Source organism: Lethenteron reissneri, chromosome 16, assembly GCF_015708825.2.
Source record: "Lethenteron reissneri isolate LAM-NWPU_2019-01 chromosome 16, ASM1570882v1, whole genome shotgun sequence".
Taxonomy (NCBI): domain Eukaryota; kingdom Metazoa; phylum Chordata; class Hyperoartia; order Petromyzontiformes; family Petromyzontidae; genus Lethenteron; species Lethenteron reissneri.
Window position 1 is genome coordinate 14,685,627 of NC_083794.1, and position 21,839 is coordinate 14,707,465.

Genomic DNA, 21,839 nt, shown 5'->3' on the forward strand with positions numbered 1-21,839 from the left:
CAACCTAGGGGAGGCCCTTGCCCGGTTCAGATAATCGTCACTGGTGTTGGTCGTGAGCGTAGCGCTTCACCGCTGCGCGTGCACTTACCACACTGCCCGGGAGAGCTGCCTCACTTATGGTGGAATTCAATTCGCATCCCATCCGAGCTCCCCTGAGCCGGCTTCCCTTCCACCCCGCACAGCGCCCGCCCGCCCCCGCCACCACCACCCACCTGCCTCCCCCATCGTCCTTCGCACCCCCACAGAAGAGACACTTGAGCTGGCACTGAGTCTCGGCGGCTGCTGCTGCTGCTGCTCTTGCTGCTGCTGCTAGTTGTTGTTGTTGGTGGTGGTGGTGTTGTTGGTGGTGGTGCTGGGATTGATATCTCGGACTTCAAACGCTACCGGGGGTTGTGCCACGGCGCCGATTAAAATCGCCTTCATTACACAAATCACAACACGGGGTGCCCGGTCACGCGGTGGAAGCATCAGCAATACCAGCGCTCTTGGGTCGCGGCCAGCAACAAGCAGCACTCATCTCAAAGCTGTGAGCCGCTGCGCCGGGAGTCCGACCGGGGCGACCGGTTCGCCGGTCTGGTTCGTCTAAGTGCAGCCGCGAAAAGCGCTGCGCCGCCACTCGTCGTGCGGTCTCACACGTGCAGAGGGACACGCACGTACACAGGGCACACACACACAGCGACAGACGCACACAAACAACACGAAGTAAATACAGAGATCCCCCTATCGCCTTGACAGGCTGGCCAGCACCACGCCCGGTCGCCTTCGTCTCCCTAGCGGCGATGTTTACACATGGCACCGGGTGCTAATTTGAGGCTGAGTCGACCTAGGGAAGGCCCAGGACAGGTTGAGATACCCACACACACAGCAACAAAGGCGCATTCCTCTCCTTGGCGGGAGAGGCGGCTCTGTGCCTTGGCTCGGTGGAGCTCGGGGCTGCCTTTCCCCCTCTTGCTTCGTGATTTCCGTTCGCGTTCTTGCAATCACCTTCAATTGTTTATTTGCTGATTCCTTTATCACTTTGTTGTACATTTTACTCCTCGCTCCTGATCTCTATCGAGACCTGGACCTCTCCACTCGGCAGCCATTTGCTCACCCACTCACTTACCCACTCACTCACCCACCCACCCACTCACTTACCCACTCACTCACCCACTCACTTACCCACTCACTCACCCACCTACCCACTCACTTCCACACTCGCTCGCTCAGTCACCCACACACACTCACTTACCCATCCACTCACCCACTCACTCACCCACCCACTCACCCACGCACTCGCTCCCACACTCACTCACCTACTCACCCAGCCACTCAATAACCTCTTAGTCAGTGTTTGCTCTCTTGCCGCTGGGCCCACGCGCGCTTTATGAGCCATCAGTTGCGCAACTACTCGATTTTATCGCTCGCTTTACTTTTGTTGCTTCGAGATTCTTGCATCAAGTTGAACAATTCGATTGCATCGAGTCGTGTAACTCTGTTGCATGCAACTCATCGCCGCGTGTTGCAGAAGTTCGCGGTTCAGTGTCAGCGGCCGCCCTGGTTATTACTGCGGTGTGGCGTTACCGTGGACATTAAAGATCCCGGCGTCAAGGTCCAAATTTGTAAACTTTGAAAATATCACACCGCAAAGTACTCGGATTGGGATCACATACAGCACACACACACACAGCACACACACAGCGCGCACACAGCACACACACAGCACACACACACACAGCACACACACAGCGCACACACACAGCACACACACAGCACACACACACAGCACACACACAGCGCACACAGCACACACACATCACACACAGCACACACACACAGCACACACACACAGCACACATTGCACACACACAGCACACACATACAGCGCACACACAGCACACACAGAGCACACACACAGCGCGCACACAGCACACACACAGCACACACACACAGCACACATAGCACACACACAGCACACACAGCGCACACACACAGCACACACACACACAGCACGCACACAGCACGCACACACACAGCACACACACAGCACACACAGCACACACACAGCAGCAGCGAGCACCGCCCCCTCGTGGCGGACTCTGTTGAGCTGCCATCGGCTCCAATCGCCGCTGTCCACCCAGCAGCACATTTGGGTGCACTCCGGTCAGGTTTTGAGTCTTTGGCTGCTGTAAATTCCGACGTGATAAGCCTATCACTCGTGATAGCCACGTTGCTTCTGCAAAGTAGCTATACAAGCTCAGTGGGCCTTCACTGATAAAATAATAATCGTTTAGTTTTATAGGTTCAAGTCGAGCGGTACAGTCGTGTGAGGTGGGGTGAAGTGTGGGTAACTCCCCACCGAGACGAGGCAACACGCTTTGCCTAGAGCCCCCCCCCCCCCTCCCCCCAACGGGAGTCGCCCTGTCCGCCAGCAGTTGCAGGCCTGCGCCTCTATCCGTCCAGAGCCACGAATTGGGCGTGAGAGTTGATTGTCGTACAACGACCACAACAATCCGTCTCCACAGCAAGGAGCGAGAGCGAAGTGACGACAACGACAACAACAACAACAATCCCCGGGCAGACGCAGTGAGAGCGAAGGTCGACTCAGCAATGAGAGTGGGGAGGCAGCAGCGCCGCAGAGGTCACGCCGAAGGGTCGTTCACGAGCTCCCTGACACGGAACCCCCTCCACCCCCTCCCCTCCGGCTGCCGTTGCGTGCCTCCACACAAAGCAGCTCCCGGGTAGGAACGCGAACCCAAGAATACAACAAAAACCCCAACTGAAAACAGAATTCTCCTGCCTCATTCCTTCCGTCATTCATTGGCTCCTCTTCCTCCAAATTCCCTCGCTTCTCTCCCCCCCCCTCACTCCACCTCCCTTCCTGCCCCCCGCCGCCCGCCCCGTCATCGCACCACTACGATCTTCTTTATTTCTGTCTCTGTCGGTTTTTTTTTACCTCGCACAATCATAAAAAATGAACACTCATTACTTCGACTGAAACAACACAATCATCTTCGTGTGTCGAGCTTGGGGCAGCGTGCAGGTAGCGTCGGCTCAAGCGCGTGAGTTGCGCCTAATTAATAATGTTGCACACTAAATATCAGACAAAACAACACCGACACGGATACAGCGAGCGGAAGAGTCTCCAAACCACACCGGGGTCACCGCGCGTCGAAACGCTGACGCCTCTCCTCCTCTCCCTCGCTCTCCTCTCTCTCTGCATCTCGTCCCGTCGATCCGTTCGAGACGCGCGCATCAGCTGCAATGCGCACGCGGCCGCGTCTCGACCACCAACTCTAAAGGCTACAGCGTTATTTAGTATTATTCTTACTTTAACAGACGACAGCGACGAGACAACTTGTTACATCGGTATAGTTATCTTTGCGCTACGCCATGTGCCCTCTTCACCAAATCGGCGCGATCTCCAAGGGTCCAATCCCAATCCGTCCCAAGCGCGCAATCCATCGCGGTGTTTTCTACCCCGGGCTTATGTTCGGGGGGAGTCAACAACAACAACAGCAGCAGCAGCAGCGGCGGCTTCTGCTGAGTTCCCTAACTCAGGTAGGGAGTGAGGGTGGGAGCGGGTCGAAGGGGGAAGGGGAACGAGGCAGGGAGCGAGTGAGCATTGTCCTTGATGTGTGGTCCAAACTTCACCCCCCGCCCCCACCTCCTCGCTTGCCATTCCACCGCACACAGAAAAATAGCCAGTGTTTAAACAGAACATAAACCGCCTGTTACAGCGCCTTTATTCCCCCGTGAAGTCTCTGAGCCGCCCTTAAACGGTCTCGCGCAGAGGTGAGGGGGGGGGGGGCATAGATCCGTGAACGCGGGGTTCGTGTGTGGACGAAGGGGGTAGGAGAGGGAGACGGGGGGGGGGGCGAGAGGACAGGAGCAGCGATGCATGGCCGCTCTGCAGGTGAGAAAGAAAAATGGGCTTCCATTTGAGTTAATCTGCGCTCATTGTGCAGCTGAGAGTGTCTCACGGGCTGCCCATTATGAAGCAGAGCTGGGAGCGGAGGCTGGTGGGGGGGTGGAGGACGTGGGGAGATGGAGGGGAATCGTGGGTAACGAGGAGGAGGGACGCACACCTGCACCCAGAGACGAGACAATGGATCCCGACGCGCACGAACCGACGCGCGGACTGAATCACGCGCGACACGACACGATGAATGCGCCCCTCGATCGCAACTCTTGAAAGGGATCGACCCGTGAAGACGCGCGCCTCTATAATGAACGCGATTCTGCGGTAAATGCGCCACGTGGCAAATGAATATAATCGTGGCTACGGAGCAAGGGAGGTTCCGAGGGGGGGGGGTCTTTAACAGACGAAATTAAAAATCCTCAACGTCGATGCCCCCCCCCCCCACGTCCTCTCTACCCCCCCTCCCCTCCCCCCCGGAGAAGTCCAGGACGGCGCGGGGTGGGCGGTAGGGGGCAGTTAATCTGTCCGCGGTGCTAACCAACCAGACCGGCTCTCAGCCCTCACCAATTACCTCGCTCAATTAATCATTCCTTCAGAGATAAATGGACCCGGAACCTGACACTGGGCCCTGCGGGGGGGGGGGGGGGGGGGGAGAGAATCGTGTGGGGTTGTGGGTGGGGGGCTGTTAGTGAAGGGGGCTGAGAGCGCGCGCCTCAGGGACATGTTGGAGCTGAATGGCCGCGCTAATCTCAGTGCGAGGCGCACAGAGAGCGAGGGGGTGCAAGCTGAGCACGCTGACCACGCCGTTCCGTTAAAGTACCCTCGATCTGGTGTGTTTTGGTGAGCGCGCACAGTCTTGCTCACACCACCGACTCATTGTGGCCGTGTTATGTTGAAGACCCCAGCAGCAGCAGCAGGACAATGGGACGACTGGAGCCCAGGGTTCATCCTCGCTAGGAACTGCGCCTGTCTCGGCACCCCACCTTCACCAGACGTCATCACACGACACTCTTGTTATTAACCGTGGCCGGGAATCAAACGCGGGTGGACAAGATCGTGTAGCGCAGTGCGCGAACCACTGCGCCACCGCTCCGCCTCCTACTCGCGTACAAAGACAAATATCCCCCGTATAGCCTTGAACAGACTAGTTGGAGCAAGTACTGTGAGCGAGCACCTATGAAGGCTAGGCACGGCACCATAACTCTCAAAGCGTTCAGAGTGGCCGGGAGGAGCGGATGATGACGAAGTTTGCTCGAGTGGATCACAGCACAGAGGAGCGCTGCTCAGCCCCAGCGTGGAGCCGGGAGGGGCGGGGGGGACGGGTAGGGACCAGGTGGGATGCGAGAGGAGGTGGAGGGGGGCTACGGGCAGAGGGAGCTGGTCGCTGGAGATAGAGTCCGGATTAAAGCGTTGGATTAAAGCGCCTTGAGATTGCGCGACTCCCACGCGCATACCTCGCGAAATCTCGGGTTTCTAGAATGTTCCTTAAACAGGTCGGACTCTCTCTCTCTCTCTCGCGCGGCGCTGCCTTGGCCTCGGGAACCTGCCGGGGCAGAGTCATCATTGTCGACGGGGAAGGGGGGGGGGGTTGAGGGGTGGGGGGAGAGGGGTGGGAACCCAGGGCCTGCGGGCCGGATACGACCCGCGACTTCAGTGACAAGGCGGACCCCGCGGCCGCGTCTTCTTAGCCGCACTAATCGGGTGCTAGGGAGCAGCGGGAAAGTATTTTCGAGTTGTTAACAACACAGTGCTTCTAATGATAGTGCGCACGGACAACTTATATTGTCTATTAAGTTGTTCTTCAGCACAGTCGGTGTATCTAGATCCAAGCATGTTTAAAGTTTAGTGACAACCGACAATTTATTTGAAAGTCATATTTCTTAAAGTTCCGCCATGCCTGATTCTACACAGCGACACCAGATATCACTCGGCACTCTTGTTAGCCTTGCCTACGGAATGGAACTCGGCGAATTGAACAAGTTTGTAAGCGTCGTGGGCTCATCACTGTGCCACCGCTGTCCTCACAAATACAAAAAGACAAAAATCCCGTCCCCCCGTATAGCCGTTCACACACTGTTGGAGTAGCATCTGTGAAGGCCGGCACACACTTAGACAAAGACAAAGATCCCCTGTATAGCCTTAACAGACTGTAGGGGCAAGTGTTGTTAGCGAGCACCTATGAAGGCCGGAACGGTACACGAACGAGGGGGTGGGTGGCCAGCACCACGCCCGACCGCCTTTGTCTCCCCAGTGGCGATGTTTACACACCGCACCAGGTGCTCATTTAAGGCTGAGTCGACCTAGGGGAGGCCCAGGACCGGTTCAGATAATCGTCACTGGGTGTTAGCCGTGAGCGGGAATCGAACCCGGGTCGCCAGGTTTATAGCGCAGCGCGTTAACCGCTAAAACTACCGCTCCCCACACTTAGACACACACACACAGACACATACTTAGACACACACACTTAGACACACACAAAGTGCGAGTGCGCTGATGATTAAACCAGAAAAACAAACATCCAGACCCCGCCGCAACTCTTAAAACATTTCTTAAAAGCCGGGAGCTTCCACAAAAACCATTATTACTACCTGACTCGCAGGCTAGGTCGTTAACGTGGCCGGTTTTGTGTTGGGAGGGGGGAGGGAAGGGGGGGAGACGGAGTCGGCGAGATAAAATATCGGCAGGTGAAGGCATAACTGGCAGCCCGGCGCCACACCTGCCCGGGGCCGTGCAGCCCGATCATTACCGCGCGCCTCGACAGATCGACACACACACACGCACACGCGTGTATGGCGTCATATGTCATTTACGAAATCTTTCTTCCGATGACACTCTTTGAAAATAGCTTCTTTCTATATAGCCCCCCCACCGCACCCAGTCCACCCCCTCCCCCCTTCTCTCCAAACGTTGAAATGTTTAAGCGATCGGTCGAGCTGGGATCAGCGGATCCCCACGTTGTGCTCGCGTCTCCTCCGCGTTCCGAAGCTGCCTGCGCACCCCACGGGGGCAGGTTCCACGCCGCGAGACTATCGCGAGAGTTCACTTTGTGCGCGTGTGTGGTGAGCGGTGGCGCAGTGGTTAGCGCGTTGCGATACGAACGAGACGACCCCGATTCTCGCTCACGGCCACCGACACCCGTGACGATCATCTGAAGCAGTCCGGGGTCTCCCCTAGGTAGAGTCGGCCAAAAATGAGTCCAGTCCGTTCTCCTATAACGCAGCGTGCTTGCAGAACGCGAATTGGATACAGCGCGATGCACTATTGGGGGACGCATTTTTATGACGCGGTAGCGAATTGGATATAACGCGGTTGGGAATTGTTTTATAACGCGATTGAGTGAACAGAACGACGTCGCGCGAGTAGGAATACGCGGTTGTGCGGCTGCTTCGGTGATGCGTCACACGAGGCGGGATACTGCTGGATGGCTCTACATGTGCTACTCATGCACGTCAGTCTTTGTTGAGCCAGCATACGCACCTCGCGTGCTATCGCAGACTGCGCTTTAACCGATGTCATTAATTGTACGCGGTGCGGTGTGTGAACGTCAGCACTCGGGATGCAAAGGCGGCCGGGCGCGGTGTTGGCCACCCGCCCCTTCGTGTGCCGTGCTGGCCTGCATAGGTGTTCGCTGACAGCACTTGCCCCAACAGTCTCTTAAAGGCTATACAGGGGACCTTTGTCATTTTGTGTGTGCGTGCGTGTGGCTGTCATCTGTACAAGCTCTATAATTATGATGATTAAAACAGAGCTAATATTAGAGTTTTGACACACCATTGAAACACACAGGCCTATGTAGAAACTTCCCAAGGGGTGGGGGCGAGGGTGGGGGGAAGGGGGGGCGGGGCGGGGGATCTGGCACGAAACGTCAAAGTTTGTTTTAAATAGGGGCCCTACATTATTCAAAAAAATGTCTTCGGATGCATTTCCTCAGTTAATTAGCAATTGAATCCCAATATTCCGGGGTGTCATGGGGGGGGGGGGGGGTGGTGGCCCGCGTCTCTGATGACAGAGATCGCCGCTGGCACCATCACCACGGGACTGGCCGGACCTCCCCCCCCCCCTCTCCTCGAGCAATCACAAGGAGAGGGTTGGCGGGTGGGGTAGTAGCATCGGATCACTCAAGAACGCCTTCATCACTCAGCAAAGGAATGAAGGCGGCTCGCGTAGTAAAGTGTTTTCTGCATCTCACGGCACCTTCGCATCACCCCTCATCCCACGTACTCCAAAGGGCCCCCCCCCCCTCAGCGGCAGCTGCCTCTGTGCCAACACACTATTCTGCTGCAGTATAAATGTTGCAGAACTGAGCGCAAACTCTCAATGTTGAGAGGGATCTAAAATAGCACGAAGCGTAACGACAACAAGGGACAATTACGCCGAGATGCATCCGGGACAGGTTACCGGCCAGATTACAAGGTTCGCGGTGAAGAATGGATGAACTTTGAATCATCTTCAGTCGCTTGAGCTCAGTCACAGGCGCGACATCCCCCCCCCCGCCCTTTCCCCACCTCTCCTTCATTGCCCCCCCTGGGACCCCCTCCCCCACCTCTCCTTCATTGCCCCCCCTGGGACCCCCTTCACCACCTCTCCTTCATTGCCCCCCCTGGGACCCCCTTTCCCCCCCCCCCATTCTCCCCCCCCCGCCCCTGGATTACCCTGTAGCTGATTGGTGGTGGGGGGGAGGAGGGGGAGGGGGCCGGAGCGATCCGTACATCGCGTGCGCGCGAGAATGACACCACAATGACCGAGAGAGACAAATGCGGTCGGAGAGGTGGAAAGCTGCGGTCTTAAGGGTAGGCGGTGTGGCTGTATGTGGGTGTGTGTTGTTGTCAGTGTGTGTGTGTTATTGTTAGTGTGTGTGTGTGCTATTGTTAGTGTATGTGTGTGTTACTGTCAGTGTGTGTGTGTGTTACTGTCAGTGTGTGTGTGTGTTATTGTTAGTGTATGTGTGTGTTATTGTCTGTGTGTGTGTGTTATTGTAAATGTGTGTGTGTGAGTATCGGTTAGCGAGCTGGGCTACGAACCAGGCGACCGGGGTTCAAATCCTGCCCACCGGCTAACATCAGTGGCGAGTGGTATCCAAATCGCCCCTAGGCTCCCTCCTAGTTCGATTGGGCCTTAATTTAAGATTGTACTTTGTGTGGTGTGTACACATCGGCGAGGTGGAAAACTGATGTGTTAAGGGTGTGTGCGCCTGTGTGTGTGTTATTGTCTTTGTGCGGCTTGTAAGTGTGTATGTGGGTAAACATCAGCACTCAAGAGACAAAGGCGGCCGGGCGTGGCGCTGTCCACACCGCCCATTCATCATAGGTGCGCCTTTTAGGCCGTCATAGGTGCGACTCGCTAACAACACTTGCCCGAGCAGTCTGTGAAAGTCTACACAGGGGAACGTTTCCTTAGTCTGAGTTCACCTGTCACTTCATGTGCAAGTGCTTGTGTGTGTGTGTGGGGAGCGGTAGTGTTGTGGTTAGCGCGCTGCGCTACGAACCCGGCCACCCGGTTTCGATTCCCGCTCTTGGCCAATGCCCGTGATATATATTTGAACCGGTCCCTGGCCTCTCATAGGTCAAGTCAGCCTTAAATAAATGTCCGATGCGGTGTGTATCAAACAAAAGCACTGAGGAGACAAAGGCGGTCGAGCGTGGTGTGAGCAACGCACCCCCTCGTGTGCCGTGCCGGCCTTTATAGGTTTCTCGCTGGCAGCACTTGCCCCAAGAGCCTGTTAAAGACTATACGGGAGATCTTTATCTTTGCATCTTTTGAACTCCGTCAAGTCGACAATGGACAACGAGATCTTTTGTCCCCACAATAATCGCATCAACGCGAATTGTGTTGGCCGTACGCATGTCTCGGAATCAAAGCTGTTACAATGCAATCCGCAAGCACGCCCGCCTCCCGCACAATGCACGCGACTGTCGAATCTTAAACTCCTGCGGACTCCACAGATCTCTTGATCCCTCCCCCTCCGCACCCACCACATTGTGTCCCAGACACAATGGGTCTCCGCTGAAAGACGTCGTCTCGCATTCGCGAGTCTCAATCTCAGCCGGAATCTTTACGAATGTCTCCAAATCCGACGTCCTCTGTGCCATTCCGGGATCTGCTCCACAACGCAGCGCGAAAACGCGCAGTGGGCTTTGATGCAGCGTTGCCGCTGTTCGTTGGGTCGAACCGAGGAGCCGTCGTGCAGATCGAATGCTTTCGCCAACCACATCTGGGAAAGCCAGCGGTGATGCTGGCTCAAACAAATGCTGCTATCTTCACATCCGATGCGCGTGAGACCGTGCGTCACGGCCCGCACCTGCCAAGCGGTGCGGGCGGAGATAGACCGGCAGACTTCTCTTGCCGAGGACGTTCTCGGAAAATGACCGTCAATTTACGACATTTCCCCACCCCCCCCCCCCCCCCCCCCCCCCAAATTTCGAAAACTAAAGACCAATACACACCAACATCTTCCAGAAGAGTGGCTCGCCTTTTACAGGTATAGCCGTCCGGAAGATCACCGGATGAATTGCACCTTAGAAATGTAAAGTATTACTTAAACCCGATGTTCAGACGTGACGTCATCGTCCCTGAAGCCACAGGTATTTCTTTGTCGCGGTGACGTCACCCTTTGTGTGGCCCAAGTGATGGCGTCATTGCACTTAACGCCGACCCCTCACGCAACGCGCGCGGATAAGGGCACGGTGGTGACGTCACCCCTGCCCCCACCTCCGCCCCCTCCCCCTGCCGTGGGCATTGGCAAGAGGCAGAGAGAGAAGCTGCCCCGCCACGCGCGTGCGGTGTGAGTGTGGCAGGATGTGTCCCACGTCGAGAGAGAGAGAGCTCGCCCGTGCCGGAAGCCTCTCCAGTTTGCCGGCGAACGCGAAGAGACCAACGGGGTCACGAAACGTTGGGACGCCGTGCCGCAAAATACGCGCGGCACAGCCCACCGGCAACGCTTCAGAACGGCCGAACAGAAATCACGAAGAAGCAACACGCAAGCAGCACGAGTGACGAACACCTCCCCCTCCTACTCCTCGCGAAAGACCAGGTGACGTGGAAGACGCCCCGGCTTCGATCGCCCTGCCGCAAAGCTTCTGGGGAGATTCTATCTGCCTCCGATGAGCACGGTTTGCTACGTACGGTGCGAAAGAAGTTCAACATACCGTACATACATATATACATGCCTCGCCTCGTATGCAGGAGGTCATAGGTTCGATTCCGAGCCTGCCGCCTGTATATTTGGAGTTTGCGTGTTCTCCCCCTGGTCGCTTGGCTTTGTCTCCGGACCCTCTGAGTTTTCCCCTCCACATTTAGAAACACGCGTGCAGAGTATTCGGCTGCTCTACATGTCCACACGATGGAAAGCCACTTTATGAAGCTATCATTTGTGGGCAGATCGCTTCTTAAAAAGAGCTACTACATAGCTCAGTGGGGCTTTGCCTGGCGAAATACAAAAATAGTCTCTAGTTGTTTTGAAAGTTTCTGGGCCACAACCCTTGAGCCGCATCATCCACTGCACCAGCCATGGAAGCGACAGCAGCAGGTGCGGTCATAGCGGCTGATGATCACCACGATGGTGATGCACAAATGGGAAAATGCAATAGCATAAAAAAAAACTCACTGGGCAGTGTGCGGCGACTGGAGTCACCCGAACAGAGACCGCGGAACATGGAACGACTCAATGCCCCGATTCACGAATACGAAGGAGGAGGCATCATCATCAATCATCGCAGCAGCGATGATTCACCACTACGCTGCTCCTGACGCAATCACCTGGCTCATCAACCACCTCGATGCAAATCCACAGCTGTTGCTCGACATCAAAATCAGCCGTGCAAAGCAGCAGCAGAAGCAGCAGCAGCAACAGAAGAAGCAGAAGTAGAAACAGCAGAAGCAGCAGCAGCAACAACAGAGGAAGCAGCAGAAGAAGCAGCAGAAGCAGCAGCAGCAGCAGCAGCGATTGCGCGACCTCTCTCTGAGCGAGGCGTCCACAGGGCTCGAGGTTTCACAACCCCGAGCCCCGTATTTACCGAGGTGTAGGTAACAAAGGTGAGCGCACTCGCCCCCCTCCCTCCCCCCACCACCATCATCATCACTCGTTATTTGTGTTTCAACTTCTCTTTTGCCAACTTGCACCGCCCCCCTTCCGATCGCAATATTTCATCCCGGCTCCTTTTGTTTGTCGCGAGCATTTTTCTCTTTGCGATGGAGTGGGGACCCCCCCCCCTCCTCGTCCAAAATGTCTTTGTGAGGTCGCCCACTCGTCAAACACCGCCCCTCCCTCGCTCCTTCCCCCTCTCCCCCTCTCCTTCCGCCCACCTCCACGGTCTTGCGCAACACAAAGCCAGCAGCAGCAGCAGCTCGCGTCCTCACATCAACCCAACCGTACAGCCACGCATCACTTTCACTCCACAAATAATTGCAGAGAATCCTGCTCATTTCATTATTTGTCCCTCCGCTTATCAAGATGCAACTATTGTTTTGCACGTCCCGTCAGCCACACGGCCTTTCTGAGGAGTGCATGATTTCAGCAGCATTTGTTCAACACAAGCAAACTCTGGACCGGTTTCATCGTGCAGTGTCTCATCGGCAGAGCCCCAGGGGGTTTGCTTGAAGCCGTAGCCCTGACTGAGACCAAGCAGCCGAGCAAGTGTGGTGGTGCCTGCCTGCAAGGCGTTTCTGCAACTTCATTCCTTCAAAGCCAAGATTTGGAAATCGTGGGAGGGAGCGGGGGGGGGAGAGAACCCGGCAAAGAGGGGAGGGGCCAACAAGCCCCCTACCCCGAACTCACCGCGGCCAAAATCTTAAGGGAGTGAGAGGAGGAGGGGTCCTCTCATGTAAACATCTGGGCAGTTCTCCAACGTCTGCCCAAGCAAGCGACTCTGCTGATGTAACACTGAATGTCGATACGGCTCCAGAGCGTCCTTGTGTTGAGCCAACGCTGCATGAGTGGTGCACTCCCAGAAGTCCATGCGGCCGATGGAAGGAGGGGGCCGATTGTCTGCCAAGTAATTTTGTACTCTCGGGGTGGAGCGGTGGCGCAGTGCTTAGCACAAAGCGTTGTGAACACGGCTCGCTGGTGGCGCCTAACATCAGTGGCTACGTTTTGATATCACTTGTCTAGGCGCGGTGTCTAAAACATCGGCCACTCCACCCCCTCGTGTGCCCTCCCGGCCTTAATAGGCGGGACTCGCGAACAGCACGTACCCCAACGGTCGGTGGAGGCTATACGGGGGATCTTTGTCTTTGTGCGATCGCGCGTGGGTGAGAGCGGATGCGGGGGGGTGGAGGTGCGGATTGATGTTGTTATTTATTGATGGAAGAGCGCGCAAGAACATCCGTGTTATGACAGAAGTTAAACTACATACGATTTAAAAAATTTTGTTTCATACCAGGTAAGGCTCACCGATCTGTACAGCTCTTTTTCAGAAGCGACCTGGCCCAACAAATGACAGCTCAACAAAAGTGGCTTATCATGTGGACATTTATAGCAGCCAAATACTCTAAACGCTTGATGTTGATTCTAAATGTGTAGAGGAAAACCGGAGGAGAAAAATCCACGCGACCACGGGGAAAACACGCAAATTACAAATATACAGGTCGGGATCGAACCCACGACCTCCTGTATACCAGGCGAGGTAGTTAACATCTCGCCACCGCGGCGCCCCAATTGCGCTGATCTGCGTTCATACTCGAAGCGGTTGCGAGCAACACCACTGATGTTGCTTGCAGTGAGCACAAGAGCACGATAAAAGCGCCGGACGCACGGGGGAAGATGCGCTAACCACTGCGCCACCGCTCCCTAAACTTTTCAATACCAGTCACAGGACAGACCCAGGTGTCATGGGCTGACTGTAGATGCACCACCTGTGTGCCCCACTCTGTCAACTTTCTGTGTTTTATCTGCCCGGCGCTCTGCTCGTTTGTGAGCGTCGCTCCTCTGTCCTCCGTTGTTGCTGGAGGCCGACTTCCTCCAACTGCCCAATAGCGTCCTTCACGAGCCTCCTCCATAGATGTTGATCTTGACACTGGTCATCGGCAATTCCAATCAACGCCACGTCCTCCTGTACCACATCAGTCCATCCCTTCTCGTGCCCGTGCCGCGCCCGTTTAGCTGGGTCCAGATCTTTCAAGGATCTGTAAGCTCCCAAATCCAGTCTGGTTTAATCCCAGGATGATTTGTAGGCAAGCTAGCTTTAATGTTTAAAACCGATGCAGATGTCCCGTTAAAATGGATCCACGTTTCGCAAGAATAGAGCAGAGAGGGCATAACTGTGGCGGAGAAGACCCGTAACATCGTATGAGAATATAAACCAGGCAGCGTTCACACATCGTTACGTAGAAGGTGAAAACATAATACCGCTCGACTGAGATCTCTCGCTGCCAAACAAACCGGAGCCGGTTATAAGCAACACTGCCAAGGTATGGGAACGCTTGCATCCATCCACTCTCTCCACACCTGCCCCGTGCAGTCATGGGCCAGTTGAGGGTCGGGGGTGTTAGATTGCACGACACACGCAGACTGGCACACACACCGCGCGTCCACAAACGCTCAACAGCCCCACACTCTCAGCCGGGAACACCCAGCACCGAATCGTCAGCAGAGTTGGGGTTTTCTGAGTGGCTGCATTAAGCCCAGTGCAGCTTGTTGGGTCCCAGCAGACACTGGGGGAGGGGGCTAATTGAGGTCATTGTTAGTCCCCTCGGCGCGTCTCGCGTAACCAGCCCACAGCTGGCACCTCGCCGGAGCGCCTCGTGCCAGGGCAGAACACGGTGCCTCTTAAGGCGGTGACACTGTCGTGGTGCCCGGTTTGTTTGCGCGGCTCTAACGAGACAGAAACTCGCCTCGTTCCAAGCGCTCAGTCGCACACGTCACTGGGATTGGCCGCGTGAAGATTAAAGCACCGCGGCTAATGCGATGCCACCACAGGTGCAACCCGATCGAACCGAATTAAATCGAATCAATGATCGATTCATTTGAATCTCATTCTCACGCGCCCTCTCGCAGTGGGCTATTATTATTATCATGTTCGATAAATATAAACCATCAGCAGAGAACCTCCTCTCTCCACATGCCCACTCCTTCACACCCCCCGCTCCCCCATCGCCCTCTGCCCCCTCCCTCCACCCACCCCAGCAGCCCCTCCCCTCTCCAACTCCCCCCGCCCCCCCCGTGTTTACTCAGGGGGGGGGGGGGCAAGGGGGGTGAGTGGAGTCCATTAACCACCTCCTGTGCGGAGTGATGATGGGGAAGGCGATGCCACAGCTCCCGCCCACCACTCACCCCCTACTCCCCACCCCCACCAACTCCCCGTCCGTCTTTGTCTCCCCAGTTCGCGGCGCGGTTTGCGCGGCGTGACTCAACAGGTCGCTACGCGGTGCAGGTTCGCAGCGCGTGTGTGTGGTGATTACACACGCGCGGGTTGTGTGTGTGTGTGGTGATTACACACGCGCGGTGTGTGTGTGTGTGATTGCACACGTGTGTAAATATGCGGGTTGATTGGCGGAGAGTGGTGGTGATGATGGGGGGGGGGGGGTGCGGGGTGGGTGGTGGTTATGTGGAGGGTGGGGGTTGCTGGGGAAGGGGGTTGCTGGGGGGGGGGATGTTGAGGAGGGGGGTGTGAATGATGATGATACTGGGGTTGTGATGCTTAATTACGAACATGGGGACAACGAGGATGATTGTTGAATGATGGTTGTGATGATGGTCAGGATTAATGATCGTGATGGTGACTCATCATGGTAATCAATTCAATTATTCCACCGGAGTAACCCCCCCCCCCTCCCCCGTTGAGATGGACCACGGCCTGGTTGACAGCGAGTGTCCTCGCGATTGAAGCAAACACGCGCTGACACAAACACACGTGCACAGCGACGATACGATGATGCCGATCATCACTACAAAGGTGGAAATGGTCATTAGTGTAATAAAAAAGCAACAGGCTGCAATGCTCTGTGTAATGTCGTAAGCCATTCTACGTCTTCCGGGATGATAGCTGAGTAGAGCAGTCCGCTCCTTTCGGCGGAGAACGCGTGTTTGTATCGGGGTCGCCGAGCGGATATTCGCCAGGTGGTTTGCACCTCCCCACATTCCCGACCTGTTTTTGCGAGTCCGTCAAGGCTGATGGTTGAATGACGACGAGCACGATGAGGATGACCACGACGACGAGTCCCCTACTAACCCCCTCTCCCCTCTGCAGGCGAGAAGCCCTACCGCTGCACGTGGGAGGGCTGCGACTGGCGGTTCGCGCGCTCGGACGAGCTCACGCGGCACTACCGCAAGCACACGGGCGCCAAGCCCTTCCAGTGCCACGTGTGCAGCCGCTCCTTCTCCCGCTCGGACCACCTCGCCCTGCACATGAAGAGACACCAGAACTAGGAGACCCTCTTCTGCTTCACCACCACCACTATTCCTATCGGCGTCATCATGGGTATCATCAGCATTAGCAGCCGCATCGTCGTCACATCTCCCTTCACCGTGATGGTGGTCGTGGTGGTGCCACTGATGGTGATGATGACGATGTCTCGGCTGTCAACTCTACAAACTTTTTCCACCGCGAACTCGCCCCCCCCCTACCCCCTGCCGTCCTGCAAAATGAAAATCGCATCACCAACAACAGCAACAGCAGCAACAGCAGCGCAACAACGGCAGCTGAATACATTTGCCACTCAATTGTCGCCGCTGCGCGCTTGTGCCGAAACAGGCGCGCCATTGCCGCGAGGACGACGGCGACTACAGGGACACTGGCCGACGTGAGCCTCTGATGGGCAGTGACTCCACCGCGGAGCTTGTGCCAGGCTAGGTGCACCTTGCGGGTTGGTTGCATGGTCGTTGCTTTTGGCAGTAGGTCGGTGGGTAGGCAGAAGTAGCACGAGGTGGTGGTCACGGGTCAATGGACGCCGTTCATCGATCGATCACAATAACGATAACAATGACCCCACACACGCAACTATAAACAACCATGCCAGCAGTCGCGCCGGTGAACATGTAAACAATACACACACGAACACCTAAGCAGCGCGGCGACGGGGAGATTTTATTTTGGATCAACCCAAGAGGTCATCGCCTCTCCATCGTATCCTTCTGCCAGATTTCACAGTTGTATATATTTTTTCAACCTTTGAGGTGGTCATAATTATCACTGCCGGATGGTCGCTCCTACAGGGCACCCGGGGGTGGTAGTGGTGGAGCGGAGAGGGGAGGCCGAGGACCCTGCCGGCTCTGCTCGGAATGCGCCGTGGCCTGGAAAGGGCCCAAATTGGGGGGAGTGAGTATGGGTGCTTGGACGTTTTTGTTGCCAAACAAATAGAGAAAAGACATCACACAGAGTTTGTACGACCCTTCGTCTCACACAGTGAGACGGACGCTTTCCAACGGGCGTAAGACAAATATAAATATAGATTCTGACCATTTCAACCATAACCCTGCACGCCATCCCCAGGTGCTTGTCTCGCCGTGGGATTTTGCTCGTTGCGTGGACGCCACGTGGTGGTCACGAACGGGAGTCGCGGCGTGGTGGTGGCGGTGGCGGTGGTCACGGGAAGGACACTCAGGGGGAGAGAAGAGAGAACTTGCTCCGGCAATACAGATACAAAAATTGGAACGTTACAGAGAAGATTAGCATGGCCCCTGCGCAAGGATGACACGCAAATTCGTGAAAGAACTGTGCCACGTCTCGAGTCGCCCAGAGAATCCGAGTGTCGGGTTCGGTGAAGGCGCAGCGGTCCCGCTCCCGTGGGACGACTCGCCACCCCTCGCGGACGCACGCACCAACAGAACAAAGACACAGATCCCCCGGACAGCCTTTAGCAGACTGTCGGGGCAAGAGCTGTCATCGAACACTCGTGAAGATGCTGCACGGCGCACGAGGGGGTGTGGTGTGGTCCTGACCCACGTCCGGCCGCCTTTATCTCCCCAGTGCTGGACCGCTTCAGCTATTCGCCACTAGCCACACACAATCACGCGCACACGTTTTCTCTCGTATGCAAAGTCTCTTTCGCTCTCACGCGTAAACACTCGCACACACACAACATCAACAATCACAGAGATCCCGCGTATAACCTGTATCAGACTGTAGGAGCAAGTGCTGTTAGCGAGCACCCATGAAGGCCGAAACGGCACACGAGGGGGTGGGTGGCCAGCACCACGCCCGGCCGCCTTTGTCTTCCTAGTGGCGATGTTTGCACACAAACATACGTACACATTATCTCAGACATTATCGCAGTAAACACATACTGACACACACTCTCACCCCATTTAGTCACTGATATTTGACTCGTGAGCGTGAATCGAACTCGGGTCGCCGGGTTCATACCGCGAGTGCGTTAACCACTGCGCCCACCGCTCCACACACTCTCTCGCTCTCATCCGTAACACGCGTAGTGGATGTCGCGTGAGATTACGACTGCTTTGTTGAAGTCACTGTAGAACAGAACAGAAGAAGGTGAAACCGACTCTGTGTAAAAAATATAAAAAAATCCCAAAACAAAATCAGTGCCCAAAACGCCACTGTTGGGGTATCAATGACACTTAGTGCCACTCGCGCGCGCGTCGGTGTATATATATGTGCGTGTGTTTTTACTTCTAGATCATTTTTAAATATGTATATAATTCTTACTGGTTGTTATTATTGTTGTTTTGTTATATATTACCCCGCCCGCTCACTCAAAACAACAAGATCTGAGTTCACTTGAAGGCGCATTCAAATGCAGTTCCGTCCCAACGTCATCATGCACCACCACCAACCACCACCCATCACCACCACCACCAACCACCACTACGAACCACCACCAACCACCACCGCCAACCATCACCAACCACCACTATCAACCACCACCATCAACCACCACCAACCACCACCAACCACCACAATAAAACACCACCAACCACCATCACCAACCACCACCAACCACCACTATCAACCACCACCATCAACCACCACCAACCACTACCAACGCCGTCACCGCCGCAGCCGAAGCGTCACTGTCGCCAGATATTTTTTTTTTGGGGGGGGGGGATACAAAAGTCCAGATGTTGACTTTGTTGTTGTTGTTGTCGTTCTTGTGTCCCATGTCCACCAATGGGAAAGTGTAAATACATCGGCCATTTTTCATCAAAATATCATCCACTCCGTCTCCGGAGATTCCCCGCTCTTCATTCATTCAGCCGAATTCACTCCTCGCAAAGAGGGGGAGGCTAGGGATCGGTAAATCTTGGGTAGAAATCAGCCAACCCCCCCCCCCACCCCCCTCCAAACCTATAGCGCGTCCCACGTAAACCCTCTCCTCGATCCAACCTGGCAGCACAACAAGACAGACAGACGAGACGGCAGCCACAATCTCTAGCAGAGAGAAACAAGCCAAGAGGGCCGCGAGCCAGCAGCTCGACACGCCGGAGACGCGTTATGCAACTCAGCGCAACCGCTGGGGGTTTTACGAATGGCGGTGGGGGTTCGTGTGTGCGTGTGACTCTGTGTGTGTGTGACTGTGTATGTGACTGTGTGTGTGTCTGTGTGTGTGTCTGTGTGTGTATACGCGCGTGGTAGTGCAAAAGTTAGCGCGCTGTGCTATGAACCCCCGCTGGGCCTCTCCTAGGTCGACTCAGCCTCGAATGATTATCTGGTACGGTGTGTAAACATCACTACTGGGGAGAAAAAGGCGGTCGGGCGTGGTGTGCCGTGCAGGCCTTCATAGGTGCTCGCTAACAGCACTTGCCCCAAAATCCTGTTAAGGCTACACGGGGGATCGTTGTCTTTGTTCGTGTGCGCGTATAATGTGGGAGCGGTGGCCCAGCGGTTAGCGCGTTGCGCTACCAAACCCAGCGACCCGAGTTTGATTTTCGCTCACGGCCACCAACACCAGTGACGATTATCCGAACCGGTCCTGGTCCTCCCCTAGGTTGACTTGGCCTCAAATGAGTACCTGTGTGCGTGTGTAAACATCGCCACTAGGGAGGCAAAGGCGGCCGGGCGTGGTGCTGGCCACCCACGCCTTCGTGTGCCATGCGGGCCTTCATAGGTGCTCGCTAACAGCACTTGCCCCAACTCTATGTTAAAGTTATACGGGGGATCTTTGTCTTTGTGTATATATGCGTGCGTGTGAATGTTCTGACGGTTTGCGTAAGATGCTACTTCGTGTATATACGGTTATTTGTATAAGACACTAACGTTGTCACACATTTTATTTGATCTTATCATGGGTGTTTACGGATTTATAGAGTATTTTTTTAAATATACTTTTTGTTGTTGTTGCATGGTTAATTAAATCAGTTTAAAAGGTTCTCACTTCATGATTTTTTTGTGCGTGAAATGTAATTTTAATCGCCATCAACTAATGCCCGTGATGATGGGTGTCAAAGTTGTTGTTGTGTAACTGGGAGCGAGTATGCCCGGTACTCGCGTGCGTACCCCCGGTACATGCTGTATATGTTACTTAATTAACCCCTAGTGGCCCCATTAGCGGCAATCAATTAATTTAAAAAAAATCATAAATAAAGGAAGGGGTACAGAGTTAGGGGTGGAGTGAGATAGCCAATCAGACACACCACCCCTACCTAGCCCGAACCATAACCACACTTACACTAGACAGCCAGACCCTATCCTTAACCCGAACTAAACTCGCCAACCTGACACTCAGCCCTACCCTTAACCATCTGATTGATGGTATATTGATCAACATCGCAATACAAGGCGGAGCGGTGGCACGGTGGTTGGCGCACTGCGCTCTAACCCCGGGGCCCCTGACTTTGATCCCCGGCCATGCGGCTCCGACGTCCGTGGCCGAGTGGTCTCCGAAGCGAGGAACCGGGGTAGCAGTCGACACCGAGCAGCGATGAGGTCGGGTCAATACTCTTAGGTTTTGTCGGTAAAGTCACGTAGGTAAAAAATAAATAGTAAAATAAGTAATAAAAAATAATAGAAGAAATAATAGAAATAAAATAATAAATCACGACGTTTCGGAGACAACACAAGCTTCCGTCTTCAGGTGGAACCGCCACAGCACAATTGCTGTATCAAGTAAAGAGAAATCCCAAGAGACCCGACCTTATATATATACTGGTTGAGGGGGGAGGAACCAGGATGGGCCGCGAAAGAGGAGTTGTTATGAGATGATTCTAGATTCGTGACTGCAAGGATTCATAACTCTTAGTTTTTTCGGTAAAGTCACGTAGGCAAAAAATTAAATTAAAATTAATAATAAAAATCACGACATTTCGGAGGCAACACAAGCTTCCGTCTTCAGGTGAAACAAAATATCTTGATACAGATTTTTTGCTGTGACGGTTTCACCTGAAGACGGAAGATTGTGTTGTCTCCGAAACGTCGTGATTTATTATTATTTTATTTTTATTAATTTTTATTTCATTTTTTACCTACGTGACTTTACCGAAAAAACTAAGAGTATGTTATGAGATGGTTAGTACGGCTGCGGCTGCTGCTGCTGCTGGGACGTCAGGCAAACCGCCCACGGTGGCCACGGCGGAGGATGCGACGTCTTCATCCGGCAGCGGATTTCACCGACCGATTGAATATGAATATGGCCGTACGTAATTATGGTCGATGGTGAGGATGCCCCCCCCCCCCCCCCCCCCGGTAGACCCCCACCTGGAGCGGGCAGCCCAGGACCACGCTGTCGCTCGGCTCGCCTGGGAACGCCTGGGACTTCCCCAGGAAGATCTCCAGTCTGTTCATAGTTTATAGTCGTGTGTAGTAGCGTATAGTGTAGTAGCGTATAGTGTAGTGTGTAGTAGTGTGTAGTAGTGTATAGTAGTGTAGTGTATAGTGTAGTACTGTATTGTATAGTAATGTATAGTAGTGCATAAAGTAGTGTGCAGTAGTGTAGTGTATAGTGTAGTGTATAGTAGTGTATAGTGTAGTGTATAGTGTAGTAGTGTGTAGTAGTGTATAGTATAGTAGCGTATAGTGTAGTGTGTAGTAGTGTATAGTGTATAGTGTAG

The 21,839-nt window shown here is 54.6% G+C and overlaps 1 protein-coding gene and 1 non-coding gene across 2 annotated transcripts in view; both read left to right on the top strand.

The window, feature by feature from the left end:
• The window catches only part of LOC133343056 (Krueppel-like factor 5), a 44,581-nt gene extending 24,419 nt beyond the window's left edge, over positions 1-20,162 (top strand). Inside the window, 1 exon segment of the mRNA XM_061552515.1 lies at positions 16,084-20,162. Coding sequence (XP_061408499.1) covers positions 16,084-16,262 — 179 coding nt within the window. The 3' untranslated portion in view covers positions 16,263-20,162.
• On the top strand, positions 17,452-17,560 carry LOC133343122 (U6 spliceosomal RNA). Its single transcript, XR_009755216.1, has one exon. It is a non-coding gene; the product is annotated as a U6 spliceosomal RNA (small nuclear RNA).
• Positions 20,163-21,839: the final 1,677 nt, after the last annotated feature.